The 18425-nt window shown below is 42.1% G+C and overlaps 2 protein-coding genes across 2 annotated transcripts in view; one reads left to right on the forward strand and one right to left on the reverse strand.

The window, feature by feature from the left end:
- Window positions 1-3309: 3309 nt before the first annotated feature.
- dpy30 (dpy-30 histone methyltransferase complex regulatory subunit) lies at window positions 3310-9327 on the forward strand. The gene is made up of 4 exons (XM_020927439.2): window positions 3310-3374; window positions 6523-6563; window positions 7095-7276; window positions 9167-9327. The coding sequence occupies exons 1-4, from the start codon at window positions 3365-3367 to the stop codon at window positions 9237-9239; spliced, it is 306 nt and encodes a 101-aa protein (XP_020783098.1). The 5' UTR covers window positions 3310-3364; the 3' UTR covers window positions 9240-9327.
- A 7156-nt stretch (window positions 9328-16483) lies between these two features.
- psen2 (presenilin 2) overlaps window positions 16484-18425 on the reverse strand; it is a 14130-nt gene continuing 12188 nt past the window's right edge. The window contains exon 12 of the mRNA XM_020927433.2: window positions 16484-17377. Within this exon, the coding sequence (XP_020783092.2) occupies window positions 17222-17377 (156 nt within the window). The 3' untranslated portion in view covers window positions 16484-17221. The remainder of the gene's footprint in view (window positions 17378-18425) is intronic.

The following is an 18425-nucleotide window of genomic DNA, read 5'->3' on the forward strand; positions in this document are numbered from 1 at the left end:
ATGTCACATAGTACTTGAAACTGCAGAATCCACTGGAGAGAGCAGACACTTTTAAGAAATATTTATTTATAAAGCACTTAAAAAGAAAAAAAATGTTTACAAAGTGCAATAAACAAAAAAAATCAGACAGATGAACAATGATGCAAACAATTCACGTATTTATAATAAAAAATAAAAATAAATAAGGAATAAAAAACAATTAAACGATGGCTGATTGATAAAAATAGGTTTTAAGAATTGATTTAGACGTTTTTGACCAGAAAATTTGAACTTAAGTTGCCAAAAAACAACTAGGAAAAGTAGAAAACGCTTTTAAAACACCGTATACAGTTTAATTTTGCATTTTTTATTTCCACGTTAAACCTCCGTGTCGTCGTGGCAACACTAGCGCGACGTTCCTCTAACCACTGCTGACCTTCTCCTGCGTCTCTGTTCGTTTATGGTTTTTCTCCTGATTTTTGATCTACAGCCGGAGAATCGCAGCTGGACGTCTGAAGTTTGGTGTCGATTTTTTAAAGATTCTGAAAAGGAAATGAGGTCCAAACCGGCGGCTCCCAGATCGCCGTTTAAACCCGACGTCACGCCCGAATCCCGCAAACGAAAGCAAAAAAATTATGCTGAGGGGGCGGGGCAAGTGCAGGTTTCCAAAAAAATTTAAAAATTAAAAATTCCAGAAGGTGGGATTCGGGATGGACCGGACGGTGGGACGGTGTTTGTGAGTCTGGGAGCGGCTGGAGCCTGATCCTGTGTCAGACGGAGTTTCGTTTCGAGCGACTCCAGTGAGTCCTGAAACTGCTGTAAATATGAAGCTTTGACGAGTCCCCTGGTCTGGTCCTGGTCTGGTTCTGGTCTGATTCCAGGTCCTGGCCTAAGTCCCAGGTCTGGTGTTAGTCCCAGGTCTGGTCTTATTAGTTCCTGGTCTGGTCCTATTTCCTGGCCTGGTGTTGGTTTAGTCCTAGGTCCTGGGTCCTGGGTCCTGGGTCCTGGGTCCTGGGTCCTGGGTCCTGGGTCCTAGGTCCTGGGTTCTAGGTCCTGGTCTAGTACTGGTCTAGTACTGGTCTGGTCCTGGGCCACGGTCCTGGGTCCTGGGTCCTGAGTCCTGGTCTGGTTCTTGGTCTGGTCCTTGGTCCTGTCTGGTACTGGTCTGGGCCTTGGTACTGGTCCTGGTCCTGGTCCTGGGCCTTGGTCCTGGTCCTGTTCCTGGTCCTAGGTCTTGGTCCAGTCAGCTGGTCCAGGTTTAGTCCCAGGTCTGGTCTTTGATCCTGGCCCTGATCCGAGGTCTTGGTCCAGTTATCTGGTCCAGGTTTAGTCCCAGGTCTGGTCCTTGGTCCTGGTCCAGGTCCTTGGTCTTGGCCCGGTCTCCTGGTCCAGGGTTAGTCCCAGGTCTGATCCTTGGTCCTGATCTGGTCCTAGGTCTTGGTCTGGTCTCATGGTCCATGGTTAGTCCAGGTCTGGTCCTAGGTCTTGGTCCGGTTTCATGGTCCAGGGTTAGTCCCAGGTCTGGTCCTTGGTCCTGATCTGGTCCCAGGTCTTGGTCCAGTCTCCTGGTCCAGGGTTAGTCCCAGGTCTGGTCCTTGGTCCTGGTCCAGGTCCTAGGTCTTGGCCTGGTCTTATGGTCCAGGGTTAGTCCAGGTCTGGTCCAGGTGTGGGATGTTTTGCGGTGGCTGTACAGTGAAGTTTGTCCTGGTCATGTCACAAAAACAATAAAACTCTTCATCTCATCAAAGTCTCGGTTCATTCTGTTTAAAGACACAGGATTTTACAAGATTTACTCTTTTTGAGCTTTTTACCAGGTTAAAACGTTCCTTTATCCAGGTTAAAACGTTCCTTTATCCAGGTTAAAACGTTCCTTTATCCTTTATCCAGGTTAAAACGTTCCTTTATCCAGGTTAAAACGTTCCTTTATCCAGGTTAAAACGTTCCTTTATCCAGGTTAAAACGTTCCTTTATCCAGGTTAAAACGTTCCTTTATCCAGGTTAAAACGTTCCTTTATCCAGGTTAAAACGTTCCTTTATCCAGGTTAAAACGTTCCCTCATCAGGAATTCTCCATAAATATACAAATTCTGCATAAATATACAAATTCTCTGTAAATATTCAAAAGCGAGATTCAAAACAATACACTACAACTTCACAAACCTGATGTGATGAGCAGTAGTTTCATTTGAGACACAAATTATAATAATTTGCTCAGTATGACAGTGAAAAAAGAGCCGTTGGGAGCCGTTTGGGAGCCGTTGGGAGCCATATGAACCGGATATCCTCTCGGAGCCGATCCAAAAAAGCCGCACTGCCCTTGACCTACTTTTTAAACATCTTACTTCAACATATAATACTCAATATTTTACATTTTACATATAAATACATTACTACTGCTCTGATTTGTTGTTGATTAAATAGAACAGTGCCCCCTGCTGGTCTTGTACTCGTGTTGCAAGTTCAAGACCAGCAGGTGGCGTTGGAATTTTCCCTTTATTGGACAAATGCAGGTTGTTCCCAAAAAAACACAAACAAAAAAAACTAAACGCTTTATTGTGGTTAAACCAACTGGTTAAAGCCTGATCCCGTTAGATCTCAGAAGCTCAGAGGCCGATTCTGGTTAGTACTTGGATGAAGACCGCTGGGAAAATCAGGTGCCAAAAAACGTTTGTTGTGTCCTTAGGCAAGACACTTCACCCACATTGCCTAGTATGAATTCAACTCCCAACTTGTATAGCACATTTTTATAAACATGACAGTTTCCAAAGCGCTTTACACAGCAATATTAAACATTTTACTTAATTTTATTTATTTTTATTATTATTTATTTTTTATGTTCCAACCATGAAATAACCATAAAATAATAATAATAGAATCAATGAATAAAAATAATAAAATCAATACATAAAAGCAGTACTAAAAAATGTATGAAAGCAGTGTGTGAGTGATTGTGAAGGTCTATTATTATTATTATTATTATTATTATTATTATTATTATTAATATAATAATAATAATAATAATAATAATATAATATAATATAATAATTATTATTATTATTATTATTATTATTATTATTAAATTGAAATAATAATAATAATAATAATAATAATAATAATAATTATTATTATTATTACTAGAGTCTTTTTTTTCACCTTTAATTTTTATTTTATTAACTGTCTTTATTAACTGTGTATTTATCTTGCTCAAGTTTTTATTTACTCCTTATTAATTCTGTGTTCTATTTTTTTTATTTTTTTTTATTTTGTTTGGTTCGCTCAAAAAGGAAATGACGTATCTTTTTTTTTTTTTTTTTTTTTTTTTTTGGAGAAGGACGTGACGTAGGCCCGGCTTCTCTCACGTCATTACGTAAGCACCCACAACAAAGATGGCGGACGGTGAGTTCATTGTTCCAAATTTACGGTGGTTTTTTTTTTCGCTTTTCTGCAGCGGAGTGCGCGCGTTCTCCTCCACGATTTGTTTATTAACGCCGGAAACGTCACATTTACGTAGCGCGAATATTGTAAATCTCAGATCGGAGCAAAAAAAAGAAAAAGCCCCAGACACGAGCGCAGTGCGGGAACCGAGCTGTGGCGCCGTTTTCACACAGAAACTGGAAAAGAACCAAAACAAAATGAGTCTGAATGTGAAATCTGTGTTAAAACAGGACTAAACCAGGACTAAAACTGGACTAAACTAAGACTAAACCAGGACTAAACTAAGACTAAAACAGGGCTACATCAGGACTAAACCAGGACTAAACTAAGACTAAAACAGGACTACATCAGGACTAAACTAAGACTAAAAACCAGGACTACACCAGGACTACACCAGGACTAAACCAGGACTACATTAGGACTAAACCAGGACTACATTAGGACTACATTAGGACTACACCAGGACTACACCGGAACTACACCAGGACTACACCAGGACTACATTAGGACTAAACCAGGACTACATTAGGACTAAACCAGGACTACATTAGGACTAAACCAGGACTACATTAGGACTAAACCAGGACTACATCAGGACCAAAACAGGACTAAACTAAGACTAAACCAGGATTAGGACTAAACTAAGACTAAACCAGGACTAAAACAGGACTAAAACTAAGACTAAACCAGGACTAGGACTAAACGACTAAACCAGGACTACATCAGGACTAAACCAGGTCTAAAAGAGGACTAAATTGGGACTACACCAGGACAAAACTGAGACTATAACAGGACTACATCAGATCTAAACCAGGACTAAACTAAGACTAAACCAGGACTTTCACAATTTCTGACTAATCAGTTCTTCACCAACAGTAAAGAGGAGCATAATTTGTCATTTGGTTCGCCAAAATACACAAAACCGTGTTTGCAAATGACCATAAAACAAAAAACTGCAGCAACAGAAATCCCTCTGATCATGACTAACACGAGAATCCACACAGTTACACAATTGTTTCTCCAGAATTGTTTTCACAATTTTATTTATACCAACATTCCAACCCGGGTGTTTCCCAGTTTTTAATTTTGGAAATCTTGTCACTCTAATCTAGGGGTGTGCAAAAATATCGGAATATCGATATATCGTATCGTTTAATGTGATGATACAGTATCGATATCGTGGGCTGCTGTATCGATTAGGGATGGGCATTCGATGAAATTTTCTTAATCGATCGTCGGAAGAATTAACGATTGATTATCGATTAATCATTAACGTCTTTATATTAAAATGATCATCATTATTATTACTATCTGCACTACTAATCTGCATAAATAAATTCAACTTTACGACATATAAACCGTAACGACTCTAGAGCCACATCAGCCCGTTTGACATTATAATGTGTTTAATTCAGTTTTGTTCAAATCTCACAGAAACAAAACTTAAAACCACATCACTAATTTACATAAACTAAGTGAAGATAAAACTCCAGCTCTTGTGTCGCTGATGTGGTTCAATTTCTGTTGGATTAAAAGACATGACTCAGGTGAATACAGGTCAGTGTGACCAGATTTGTGTTTGTCAAAACCAGGACAGCGTACGGGGGGAGGGGGGCGGGGCCTCGTCATCCACATTGAGCGACTCTCACCTGGAAAAACTTTTTCCCACTGGACACAGAAACATATGTGCTGCTTTATACACTGTGCACATGGACTCACACTTGTCCCGAACACAACGGAAAGTGTGGAATTTCTTGTCCAAATCATCGTTGCACATCAGTACGTTGCAGACTGACCGAATGTTTGTGTCTCGCTCCTTCTGATGCAGAGACACATGTACACACCTGTTTGGTCACAGCAACCTACATTCGGTTTGTCGATTAAAATTAACGTAATCGATGAAATTCTTAATGATCAATTATCGATTAATCGACTAATCATGCCCATCCCTAGTATCGATATTTCATCAAGAGCATTTTTAGGTGTGTTTTACTAAATTATTTTGTTACAGCTACAGTTTTGCTGCTTGTGGAGTCAAAGGAAACTCATTTATGCGACACATTTGACATTTTTACAGTTTTGAGGATTAAAATGTTTGTGTTTCATATGAACTTTGGACAAGAAGTGATTTAACAAACACTTTTAGTATCACAGCCATGATTTAGCCTTTATTTTTTATTGAACCGTATCAAATCGATTTGAAATATATCATATCGAATCGAAAGCGCACTGTATCAAGATATGTATCGTATCGGCAACTTCTTAATGATACCCAGCTCCACTCTAATCGTGCCTGGTCTTTTCTAGTTTTGTCATTTTGTTGATAAGTTTATAGTTTTACTTCCTGGTCGAACACGAGCAGCAGATCTGCCAAATGCCGAGGTAATTTCATAACTGTTACTGAGCAACTGTAATGTAAACAAGGGCCAAGAACCGGTCTAAATTACACAATAGTTATGATTAGGCCAATAAAAATAAATGATAATGCCTTTATTTTGATAAATAAAAGTATGAAGGTTTAAACTGTCATAAAAATGCCTTCCTTGAGCGTAAATTGTCTCTATTTTGGGAGGAATTGTCTGTGTTGATGACAAAGGCCGAGGGATTCTGCTCTAGAACTCTCCTACTTCCTGTATGTAACAGTGTGTCGTACAGTCTGTGGTTTAAACAAGTGCTTTTATTTTTATTTTTCAGACCATAACTGTTGTTATTATTATTTCATAGTTTAACCCTGGGGTAGCAAACTCAAATTCACAGAGGGCCAAAATAAAAAACTGGGCCAAACTAAATATTTATTGCAACAACATTTGCATGTTTTTTTCTCTTTTTTTTGAGATATGTAATGTTAAACCTTTTTTTTTTTATTAAAATAAATGTTTAATAATAGTTTTGCTTAAACACTGAATCCATAAAAAGCAGAATATAAAATAATAACATTTTAAATAAATAATGTCTCTATAGTCGATCTGTAGCCGGCGGACAGCTCTAATACAGATTTGATATGATCTCGTGGGCCAAATATAATTATATCGCGGGCCAAATTTGGCCCCTGGGCCTGAGTTTGACGCGTCTGGTTTAACCTGTGATTTGCACTTTAAATGTTTTTCAGATCACACAGACGCGGATCAGCCCATGGAGACGCACACTCCAGTGAGTAATGCCATTTATCATTTCATCTGCAAATCATCTGTGACATTATTATTAGAAAGAACACGAACACAGAACACAGTTTAAGACAGAGACTTCTTCAAATATTTCTGGTTTAGTCCAGGTTTAGCCTTAATTTAGACCTTGTTCAGTTCTGGTTGAGACCTACTTTAGTTCTGGTTCAGTTTAGTCTAGATTTAGTCCTGATTGATTTAGTCCTGGGTTAGTTCTGGTTCAGACTAGTTTTAAGCCTCTTCCAGACCTGATTCAAACCTTGTTTTAGTTTGGGTTTAGTTCTGGTTTCGTCCTGGTTCTGTCATGTTCCAGACCAGGTTTAGACCAGGTTTAGTCTTGGTTCAGTTATGTTCTAGCCTGGTTTAGACTTGTTTTTGTCCTGGTTCAGTCCTGGTTCAGTCCTGGTTCAGTCCTGGTTCAGTCCTGGCAGGTTCAGTGCAGGTTCAGTCTTGGTTTAGTCCTCTTTTAGTCCTGTTCCAGTCCTGGCTCAGTCCTGGCTCAGTCCTGCTCTTGTCCCAGGTCTCGGAGAACCCTCACGCAGACTTCGGGCTCACAGACAGCCTGCAGAGGGCGCTGGACGGGGAAAAGTCTGGGGAGAAGAAACAGAAGGTGGACCTCCAGGCGCTGCCCACTCGAGCCTACCTGGACCAGACCGTCGTGCCCATCCTGCTCCAGGGCCTGTCCGTGCTGGCCAAGGAGAGGTGAGCCAGATGCCCTCCCAGACTCCTGTGTTTGTGTCCCTGTAGTGTTAGACTCAGACGAGGGCAGGTCAAATGTCGAGTTACCGTATTTTTTGGACTATAAGTCGCACTTTTTTTCATGGTTTGGGTGTTTCCTGCAACTTAGGGACCGTCCACATGACAAAGTTTTTTGGTCAAAACAGTGAAGTTTGTATTTGTTTTGGCCTTTTGTCCACACGGAGCCGGCGTTTTGGGTGGTGGCGAAAACAGAGTTTTTTGAGAACGGGTTCCAGAGTGGAGAAATGAAGTGGAGAACGCCGGTGTACTGTGAAAACAGTAATCGAGCAGCAGAAAGAAAATTTGGAGTGAGCTAGAAACTTGTGATAGACTGGAGAAAACTAAAAATATTTTGTATATACTGAATATTAGGGCTGGGTGATATGGATCAAAAAATATATCTTGATATATTTTGCTATATCTCAATATACGATATTTATCTCGATATATGTTCAAGAAAAAATAACCCCCTAAAACTGAAAACTGCAAAAACAAATCTGCCAAATTCCACCAGGTCTTTATTTTTTTAACTGAAGTGTAAGAGGTCGACAGTTCATATAGGAACATTTAAGATTACAAAAACACTAATTACATAAATAATAATTTAACTGTAAAATAAAAGAAATAAAACATATTTCCTTCTTTTCATTCATAAATAAAACAGCTCAACACAAGCTCATCTTTGTATTAACTCTGTTCTCCAGACAAGAACCAGAACCATGAGCTCCTTTAGCAGAAGAAGCTCAGGATGTTCCTTATTTGAACAGATCCATGTTCCAGCAGTGAGGAGCTCTGAGGTTTAATCCCACAATCCACTGCAGATCAAACCCAACGTTTCCAAACACTATTGTACAAGTGACACTGCAGCAGATTATTCATTAAAATCTTCTGCATAAATAAACTTTACATGACTAAACTTTACAATAAATAAAGCACAACGTCTATGAGCCACATCAGCCTGTTTGAGATAATAATGTGTTTAATGCAGTTTTGCGCACGTGTGTTTACATTTTACAGAAACTAAACTTAAGCGCATGGCTCATTTGCATAAACAGCACTTCTCATGCAGCTCAGCTCGTTCAGCTTCTTTCGGGCTAAAGGACGCGACTCGGTGGAACATGAGGATGTGCTGCTGGTGGTTTTGTCTGTAAATGGTGGAAAAGGTTCGTGGTGCTTGAAGCTTTTCACTGGCTCCAACTTTCAGTGTTCGCGGCGACAGTGACGAGTGAAGGAGACACGAGCGAACAAAGTCAGGGAGGCGGAGGCGACGAGAGAGAAGACAAACAAGCGAAACGGCCAAATCAAAATTGAATATACGCATTATATCGATATATACGATATGTCAGAATTCATATCGAGTTTAAAAACTATCTCGATATATTTAAAATATCGATATATCGCCCTCCCCTACGGAATATGTAACATCTCTCTTCTATTGTTTTTACTAGAACTTGCCTTTCAAGATAAAATGTCGGTTCCTGGTCTCTGACTTTATAAAACAAATTTCCCCCTAAAAATGTGACTTATTTATGTTTTTTTCTTCTTCATTACACATTTTTTGGCTGGTGCGACTTAAACTCTGGAGCGACTTATAGTCCGAAAAATACGGTAATCTGCAGATGTTTTCTTGTTGTTGGAGAAATACCCTGTTTAGTTTTTATTCATATTTCAGTATCTGTGAAACTGCTGCATTTTCCATTGACTTTTTGAGTTTATAAACCCATTTTGTTTTAGTCTCACCACAGTTCAGAATTCCTTAATTACTACTTAAAGTTTTTGAAGTGTGTGAGTTTTAATGTGACTTTTTACAGAATGAGTCCTTACACTTTTTGGTTTTTTTTCTTCTGGCTGCAGACCTCCAAACCCCATCGAATACTTGGCCACGTTTTTGCTGAAGAATAAATCTCAGTTTGAAGACCGAAACTGAACATCCGCCTGGAAATCTCCCGCTGTAGTCCTTTTGTCTTTAATTTTTTTTACCGTCTGTAAAATAAAATAGTTTCCCAATGTCCACACCTCCTGCGTGTTTGGAGTTTTTATTTACATTTTCCTGCCATGTTATAACTTTGTTCCTTCAGCGCTTCAACACTTTGTGATCTCTCCTGGGCTATTTTCAAACCCTCCTTACGTTTAGCTCTAAGATTCTGTCCAATTCTTCGCCCACAAACCTACGTCACCCACACAACAATTCTTCCATAAATATACAAAAACATGACACAAAGAACCAACTAGTTCATCAGTCTTTAACTTCTTGGGTTCTTTTTGAAAACAATGCAGTTAAGTGTATTTACCTTGTTACCTTGTCTAAACCAGGTCTAAACCAGGTCTAAACCAGGTCTAAACCAGGTCTAAACCAGGTCTAAACCAGGTCTAAACCAGGTCTAAACCAGGACTAAACCAGGTCTAAACCAGGTCTAAACCAGGTCTAAAACAGGTCTAAACCAGGTCTAAACCAGGACTAAACCAGGTCTAAACCAGGTCTAAACCAGGACTGAACCAGGACTGAACCAGGACTAAACCAGGTCTAAACCAGGACTAAACCAGGTCTAAACCAGGACTAAACCAGGTCTAAACCAGGACTAAACCAGGTCTAAAACCAGGTCTAAACCAGGACTAAACCAGGTCTAAACCAGGTCTAAACCAGGACTAACCAGGACTAAACCAGGTCTAAACCAGGTCTAAACCAGGACTAAACCAGGTCTAAACCAGGTCTAAAACCAGGACTAAACCAGGTCTAAACCAGGTCTAAACCAGGTCTAAACCAGGTCTAAACCAGGACTAAACCAGGTCTAAACCAGGTCTAAACCAGGTCTAAACCAGGACTAAACCAGGACTAAACCAGGTCTAAACCAGGTCTAAACCAGGACTAAACCAGGTCTAAACCCTAAACCAGGACTAAACCAGGTCTAAACCAGGTCTAAACCAGGACTAAACCAGGACTAAACCAGGACTAAACCAGGACTAAACCAGGACTAAACCAGGTCTAAACCAGGACTAAACCAGGACTAAACCAGGTCTAAACCAGGTCTAAACCAGGACTAAACCAGGTCTAAACCAGGTCTAAACCAGGACTAAACCAGGAATAAACCAGGACTAAACCAGGACTAAACCAAGGACTGAACCAGGACTAAACCAGGACTAAACCAGGACTAAACCAGTCTAAACCAGGTCTAAACCAGGACTAAACCAGGACTGAACCAGGACTAAACCAGGACTGAACCAGGACTAAACCAGGACTAAACCAGGTCTAAACTAGGACTAATCTTTGACTTGAGAGAGAGAGGGAGAACGGAGCCCAGGGAGCAGGGTGTCTGCTGTCCTGTTTAGTCTTGGTTCAGTCCTGGTTCAGTCCTGGTTTAGTCCTGTTTTAGTCCTGGTTCAGTCCTGGTTTAGTCCTGTTTTAGTCCCGGTTCAGTCCTGGTTTTAGTCCTGTTTTAGTCCCGGTTCAGTCCTGGTTTAGTCCTGTTTTAGTCCTGGTTCAGTCCTGGTTTAGTCCTGTTTTAGTCCCGGTTCAGTCCTGTTTTAGTCCTGGTTCAGTCCGTGTAAAACTCTGGCATCTTGATCGATGTTTCTTCTGCCTGTGAAGTGATGTTGTATTTTTGAGTCGAGTCTCGTCTGTGAATTCGTATTCTTACGGAAGAAATTTTCGTAAATCGTAAATTTTCATTTTGTGATTGTAATTGTTGATGTTGTAACTTTTCAATTCGTATTCTGATGTTTGACTGGACTCATTCGAGAGTTTACGAAGATTTATTTTATGCTCAACTACAAATATGCACAGATCTCTATCCTGCGCACGGGAATATTTCTGAAAGTTTTCTTACTCCATACTTGATCCAATGACTCGAGCCCCGTCCCAATCCAGAATGTGGTTATTTCTTTCACAGTGCTCTGCAACGGTGGATTTTAGGTTTTCAGGATGTCACGGAAGTCCTGGAAAAGTCGTGGAATTTTAGTATCTCTTTCACGCAACTACAGCGTTCTGGTAAGTGATGTTGTCCTGTTCGCTCCATCAGTCCAGGACCTGCAGCACTGGGACGGTTTGTAGCCGAGTGTGAAGCTGCTGGGATGAAGATCAGCTCTTCTAAATCCGAGGTCATGGTTCTCGAGCGGATAAAGGCGTCTTGTCGTCTCCGGGTGGGTGGAGAGTCTCTGCCTCAAGTGGAGGAGTTCAAGTATCTCGGGGTCTTGTTCTCGAGTGAGGGGAGGATGGAGCGTGAGATTGACGGGTCGGTGCAGAGTCTGCAGTGATGCGGTCGCTGTATCGGACCGTTGTGGTGAAGAGGAGCTGAGCCGAAAGGTGAAACTCTTGATTTACTGGTCAGTCTTCGTTCCTAATCTCACCTCTGGTCATGAGCTCTGGGTAGTGACGGAAAGAATGAGATCACAGATACAAGCGCTTGAAATGAGTTTCCTCCGCAGGGTGTCTGGGCGTCTCCCTTAGAGACAGGGTGAGGAGCTCAGTCACACGGGAGGAGCTCGGAGTAGAGCCGCTGCTCCTCCACGTCGAGAGGAACAGTTGAGGTGGCTCGAGCCTCTGTTCCAGATGCCTCCTGGGCCTTTTCCTCGAGAGTTGTTCATGTCCCACCGGGAGGAGGCACCGAAGAAGACCCAGGACACGCTGGAGGGACTATGTCTCTGGGCTGGACTGGGATCAGGATCCCCCCGGGGAGCTGGAGGAAGTGTTCGATGTGAAGGAAGTCTGGGAGTCTCTGCTTAGACCACAGTGTCAAACATAAGGCCGGGGGCCAGATCCGGCCTCCAAGACCTTTAATGTGGCCTTGGGTGATTTTCTACTAAAATATTTTAAATTTTTCTTTAAAAGTTTCAGTTGTTCATAATATTATAAATTATAATAAGAAAAAGTTCACAATTAAAAAACTGATTTGTGTTTTCTCTGCACAAAAGAACTTATTGTTATTTTGGGGGTTTAATGACATGGTTTTCTGATCCGGTCCCTTTGGGATCAAGGATTGGATATGGCCCCCGACCAAATGAGTTTGACCCCCTGGCTTAGACTGATGCCCCTGTGACTCAGCCCCGGGTACGCGAAAGAAAACTGACGGATGGTTTGCGCCTTTTGTTTAAAAGAGACGACAATAAATGCACTGACAGGATTTTGAATGTTAAAAAAACTATAAAACCAAACCATAAGGTGAGTGGAAAGAGTTAAAATTTCAGATTTAGCCCTAAAAGTCTGATCAGTTCTACACATGCAGATGCTGTAAAGTCATGGAAAATTCACTTTAGTCATGGAAAAGTTTTGAAATTTTGCTGGTGGAAAAGCTTTTGAAACTGAGATAATTGTCAAACATGCCAGATCCGGCCCTCCAAGACCTTTTCTCCTCCTGATTTTCTTTTCTGCTAGCAGCGTCTCCAGCGTCTCTGTTTTGAAGACTTGTCTCTTTCCAAACGCTCTTAAAGGACGATCGTTTGATGACCGTGACACCCTCATCAGAAAAATGTCCAACATGAGAAAAGTGAGCCAAATTTTGTTATACACTTAATGTTAAACAAGTTCATGTTAAAACATTGTGTTGAAATTGTATTTTTCTTAAAGTTTCAGGTTGTTAAAAGAAAGAGTTCATCATTAAAAAAGATTTCTGTAATAGATTTGTGTTTCTCTACACAAATATTTGAATTTTTTGGGGTTTATATGACATGAGTTTTCTGATCCGGACACTTTGGGATCAAAGTTGGTTGGATACGGCCCCCGGACCAAAATGAGTTTGACACCCCTGTAATAGATTGTTCCTTCTTCAGTCTGTCTCAGGGCAGCTGTGGCTACATTAGTGGAGTGTAATGAACGCCGCTCTGTAAATGTCAATAACAGCGTCTTCAAAGCCACTAAACCCAATGAGTTCTTATTATTTTATCATTTACAAACTTTTTTTTTTTTTTTTTTTTACAGATTTGAACACATTTCCACACGTTTTTCTCGTTTGCGTTTATTCTGAAAAAACAGATCAAACTCTTTTATTGCACAAATCACTGACAACTACAAATAAGTCAAGTACAAAAATCAACTTTCTACAAAATCTCGCCTCCGTCAGCGGCCGTTAATGTGTGAAACTATTTATAATATCATGTCGGTTTGGATTGTTCTCTTCAGCTTTAGTTAAACGAACAAAGTCAGACGTGGAAAAAAAAAAAAATCCAAATAATTACAGAGATTAAATAAAAAGACAGAGGTGTAGAGAAATATCGAGTAGTGTAACATCTGATTTTAATTTAAAGTCAAATCAAACGGAAAAGACAAACCTCACAGCCACGATTTAACTTTTATTTTTTTATCGAACCGATTTGAAAAATATTGTACCGAACTGAAACTGCGCTGTATCGAGGTATCGTATCGTATCGTGGTCTACGTATCGAAATCCGTGTGTCGTCCGTTCATTCGTTTTTCAAAATAAAACCAAAAATAAGAAAATGAAAAAACATCTATTTTCTTCGTTATTTGTCTCCAAAATCAAAATGAAAAAAAAAACCAGATAATTATTTGTTTTTTCAGTTTCCAGTTTACACGACTTAAACTGTGACGCCAGGACTAAACCAGGACTAAACCAGGACTAAACCAGGACTAAACCAGGACTAAACCAGGACTAAACCAGGACTAAACCAGACTAAACCAAGACTAAACCAGGACTAAACCAGGACTAAACCAGGACTAAACCAGGACTAAACCAGGACTAGACCAGGACTAAACCAGGACTAAACCAGGACTAAACCAGGACTAAACCAGGACTAGACCAGGACTAAACCAGGAATAAACCAAGACTAAACCAGGACCAGGTTAGGGACAAGACTGGAACTAGACCAGGACTGAGACCAGGACTTAGACTGGGACCAGGACCAGGACTGAAACTGGGACTCAGACTGGGACCAGACCAGAACTGAGACCATGAGTGAGACCGGGACTGACACCGAGACCAGACCGGAACCAGACTGAGACCAAAACGTAGACCGGGATCAGATCAGGATTGAGACCAGGACTGAGACCGGGACTGAGACCAGGACTGAGATCAGAACTGAGACCACGACCAGACTGCAATGGAGACCGGGACTGAGACCGGAACCAGACTGAGAATGAGACCAAAACGTAGACTGGGATCAGATTCGGGCCTGAGACCAGGACCAGGATTGAAACCGGGACCCAGACCGGGACCAGACCAGAACTGAGAACAGGACCAGACCAGGACTGAGACCAGGACTGAGACCAGGACCACACCGTGATGGAGACCGGTAACAGACCGAGACTGAGACCAAAAAGTCCTGGTAGTCCTGGACCAGTCCTGGATCAGGTCAGGAGTCCTGAGTCCTGGACCAGTCCAGTCCTGGTCCAGTCCTGGTCCTGGTCCAGTCCTGGTTTAGTCCTGGTCCTTCCAGTCCTGGTTCAGTTCAGTCCTGGTCCAGTCCTGGTTCAGTCCTGGTCCAGTCCTGGTCCAGTCCTGGTTCAGTCCTGGTTTAGTCCTGGTTTAGTCCTGGTTCAGTCCTGGTCCAGTCCTGTTCAGTCCAGTCCTGTTCAGTCCAGTCCTGGTCCAGTCCTGGTCCAGTCCTGGTTCAGTCCTGGTTCAGTCCTGGTTCAGTCCGGTGTCACAGTTTAAGTCACGTAAACGTCCATTATCCGTTTTTTTTTTTTTTTTTCTCTCCATTTTTCATTTAAACACAAAATCAAAAACTGAAAAAAAAAAACCGAATTATTATCTGTTTTTTTTTTTTCATTTTGGTTTTGGAGACAAATAATGAAGAAAATAGTTTTTTTTTTCATTTTCTTATTTTTGGTTTTATTTTGAAAAACGACACACAGATTCTTTTTCTTTTAGTTCAGTGGAGATTCCAGAACTGAAATGATCCCGATGATTCTAGGTCTGATTTTAAAAAGAAAATAAATCTGAAAATAATTTGTCAGTTAAATGTGATGATCCTTTTCTCCCAAACCCGGACACAGAATAACATGAAACAAACTTTAATACAGTATTTTATAAATTATTTTAGACCTTCCTTTTGTTTTTGTTTTTTTCCTCAGCAGCAAAATCAGACGAGCGGAAAAATGTGAACTGACCAGAAATAAATTAGAGCACGAAAACCGACTCAGAGGATTTGGTTTTCAACACGAGAAAAACTCCAGAAATAAATAAAAATAAAACTCCAAGATTCTGCTCAACACAGACAGAGTAAACCAGGACTAAACCAGGACTAAACCAGGACTAAACCAGGACTAGGAAACCAGGACTAGACCAGGACTAGACCAGGACTAGACCAGGACTAGACCAGGACTAAACCAGGACTAAACCAGGACTAAACCAGGACTAAACCAGGACTAAACCAGGACTAAACCAGGACTAGACCAGGACTAAACCAGGACTAGACCAGGACTAGACCAGGACTAACCAGGACTAGACCAGGACTAAAACCAGGACTAAACCAGGACTAAACCAGGACTAAACCAGGACTAAACCAGGACTAGACCAGGACTAAACCAGGACTAAACCAGGACTAGACCAGGACTAAACCAGGACTAAACCAGGACTAGACCAGGACTAGACCAGGACTAAACCAGGACTAGACCAGGACTAAACCAGGACTAGACCAGGACTAAACCAGGACTAAACCAGGACTAGACCAGGACTAAACCAGGACTAGACCAGGGGACTAAACCAGGACTAGACCAGGACTAAACCAGGACTAAACCAGGACTAAACCAGGACTAAACCAGGACTAAACCAGGACTAAACCAGACCAGGACTAAACCAGGACTAGACCAGGACTAAATCAGGACTAAATCAGGACTAAACCAGGACTAAACCAGGACTATACCAGGACTAAACCAGGACTAAACCAGGACTAGACCAGGACTAAATCAGGACTAAACCAGGACTAACCCAGGACTAAACCAGGACTAGACCAGGACTAACCAGGACTAAACCAGGACTAAACCAGGACTAAACCAGGACTAAACCAGGTCTAAACCAGGACTAAACCAGGACTAAACCAGGTCTAAACCAGGACTAAACCAGGACTAAACCAGGACTAAACCAGGACTAGACCAGGACTAAACCAGGACTAAACCAGGACTAGACCAGGACTAAACCAGGACTAGACCAGGACTAAACCAGGTCTAAACCAGGACTAGACCAGGACTAGACCAGGACTAAACCAAGATTAAAACCAGGACTAAAACCAGGACTAAACCAGGACTAAAACCAGAACTTAAACCAGGTCTAAACCAGGACTAAACCAGGACTAGACCAGGACTAAACCAGGACTAAACCAGGTCTAAACCAGGACTACAGCAGGAACTAAAACAGGGACCAAAGTAGGAACTAAACCAGGACTAAACCGGGACTAAAGTAGGGACTAAGGTAATGACTAGACCATGACTAAACCAGAACTAGACCACAATTAAACCAGAAATAAACCAAGATTAAACCATTACTAAACCTGAACTAAACCAGGACTAAACCAGGACTAAACCAGAACTAAACCAGGACTAAACCAGGACTAAACCAAGACTAAACCAAGACTAAACCAGGACTAAATCAGAACTAAACCAGGACTAAACCAAGACTAAACCAAGACTAGACCACAATTAAACCAGAAATAAACCAAGACTAAACCAGGACTAAACCAGGACTAAACCTGGACTAAACCAGGACTAAACCTGGACTAAACCAGGACTAAACCTGGACTAAACCTGGACTAAACCTGGACTAAACCTGGACTAAACTTGGCCTTGAAGTGGAGCAGAACATCGGAGCTTTAAGAAATTTACTTCCGAGACCAAAACGAGTCGAGCGTCGGACCGGAGGTGAGTCAGTAGTGTGTGGGCGGAGCTTGTACCCAGGTGTGTGCGTGTGTGAGGGGGCGGGGCTTGTTCCCAGGTGCGTGAGCGAGGGGGCGGGGCTTGTGTCAGATGTAGAACTGGTGATTGGCCAGATTGTCCATGAAGGGCTGGACCAGGAAGTCGGTGGAGAAGTAGAAGACGAGTCCGAAGGTGATGGAGATGGGCAGAGCGGGGAGCGCCTTTTTAAAGATCGCCAAGAGAAGGAGCGTCAGACACAGGCCCTGAGAGAGACGGAGGAGAGGAAGAGAGAGGGATGAGTGGAGGGAGGGATGAATGAAGGAGAGGGATGAGAGAAAGAGAAAGAAAGAGAGAGAGGAGGGAGAAAAAGGAGGGAGAGGAGGGAGCGCCTTTTTAAAGATCGCCAAGAGAAGGAGCATCAGACACAGGCCCTGAGAGAGACGGAGGAGAGGAAGAGAGACGGATGAGTGGAGGGAGGGATGAGAGGAGGGAGGAGAGAAAGAGAGAGGGATGAGAGGAGGGAGGGATGAATGATGGAGAGGGATGAGAGAAAGAGAGAGAAAGAGAGAGAGGAGAGAGAGCGAAAGAGAGAGAGGAGGGAGCGTCTTTTTAAAGATCGCCAAGAGAAGGAGCGTCAGACACAGGCCCTGAGAGAGACGGAGGAGAGGAAGAGAGAGGGATGAGAGAGAGAGGGACGAGAGAAGAGAGAGGGATGAGTGGATGAGAGGAAAAGAGTGAGGAGGGAGAGAAAGGAGGGAGCGCTTTTTTAAAGATCGCCAAGAGCAGGAGCGTCAGATACAGGCCCTGAGAGAGACGGAGGAGAGAAAGAGAGAGGGATGAGTGGAGGGAGGAGAGAAAGAGAGAGGGATGAGTGAAGGGAGGGATGGAGAGGGATGAGAGGAGAGAGAGAGAAAGGAGGGAGCGTCTTTTTAAAGATCAATAAGAGAAGCAGCGTTAGACACAGGCCCTGAGAGAGAGGGATGAGTGGATGAGAGAAAGAGAGAGGGATGAGTGGATGAGAGAAAGAGAGAGGGATGAGAGAAAGAGCGGGATGAGAGGAATGAGAGGAGAGAGAGAGGGATGAGAGAAACAGAAGGATGAGAGAGAAAGAGAGTGGGATGAGAGAAAGAGAGTTGAGAGGCGAGAAAGACAGAAGGAGAGATGAGAAGAGATAGTGAGGGAGTGAGACAGAGAAAGAGAGAGGAAGAGAAAGAAGGAGGGAGGAGAAAGGAGAAGGGAGAGAATAAAAGAGGAGAGGGTAAGAGAGAAAGGGAGGAGAGAGGAGAGAGAGAGAGAGAGAGAGAGAGAGAG

This window comes from Boleophthalmus pectinirostris, unplaced genomic scaffold (assembly GCF_026225935.1).
Source record: "Boleophthalmus pectinirostris isolate CB_2022bp ecotype Guang Dong unplaced genomic scaffold, ASM2622593v1 HiC_scaffold_22, whole genome shotgun sequence".
NCBI classification, from domain to species: Eukaryota; Metazoa; Chordata; class Actinopteri; order Gobiiformes; family Gobiidae; genus Boleophthalmus; species Boleophthalmus pectinirostris.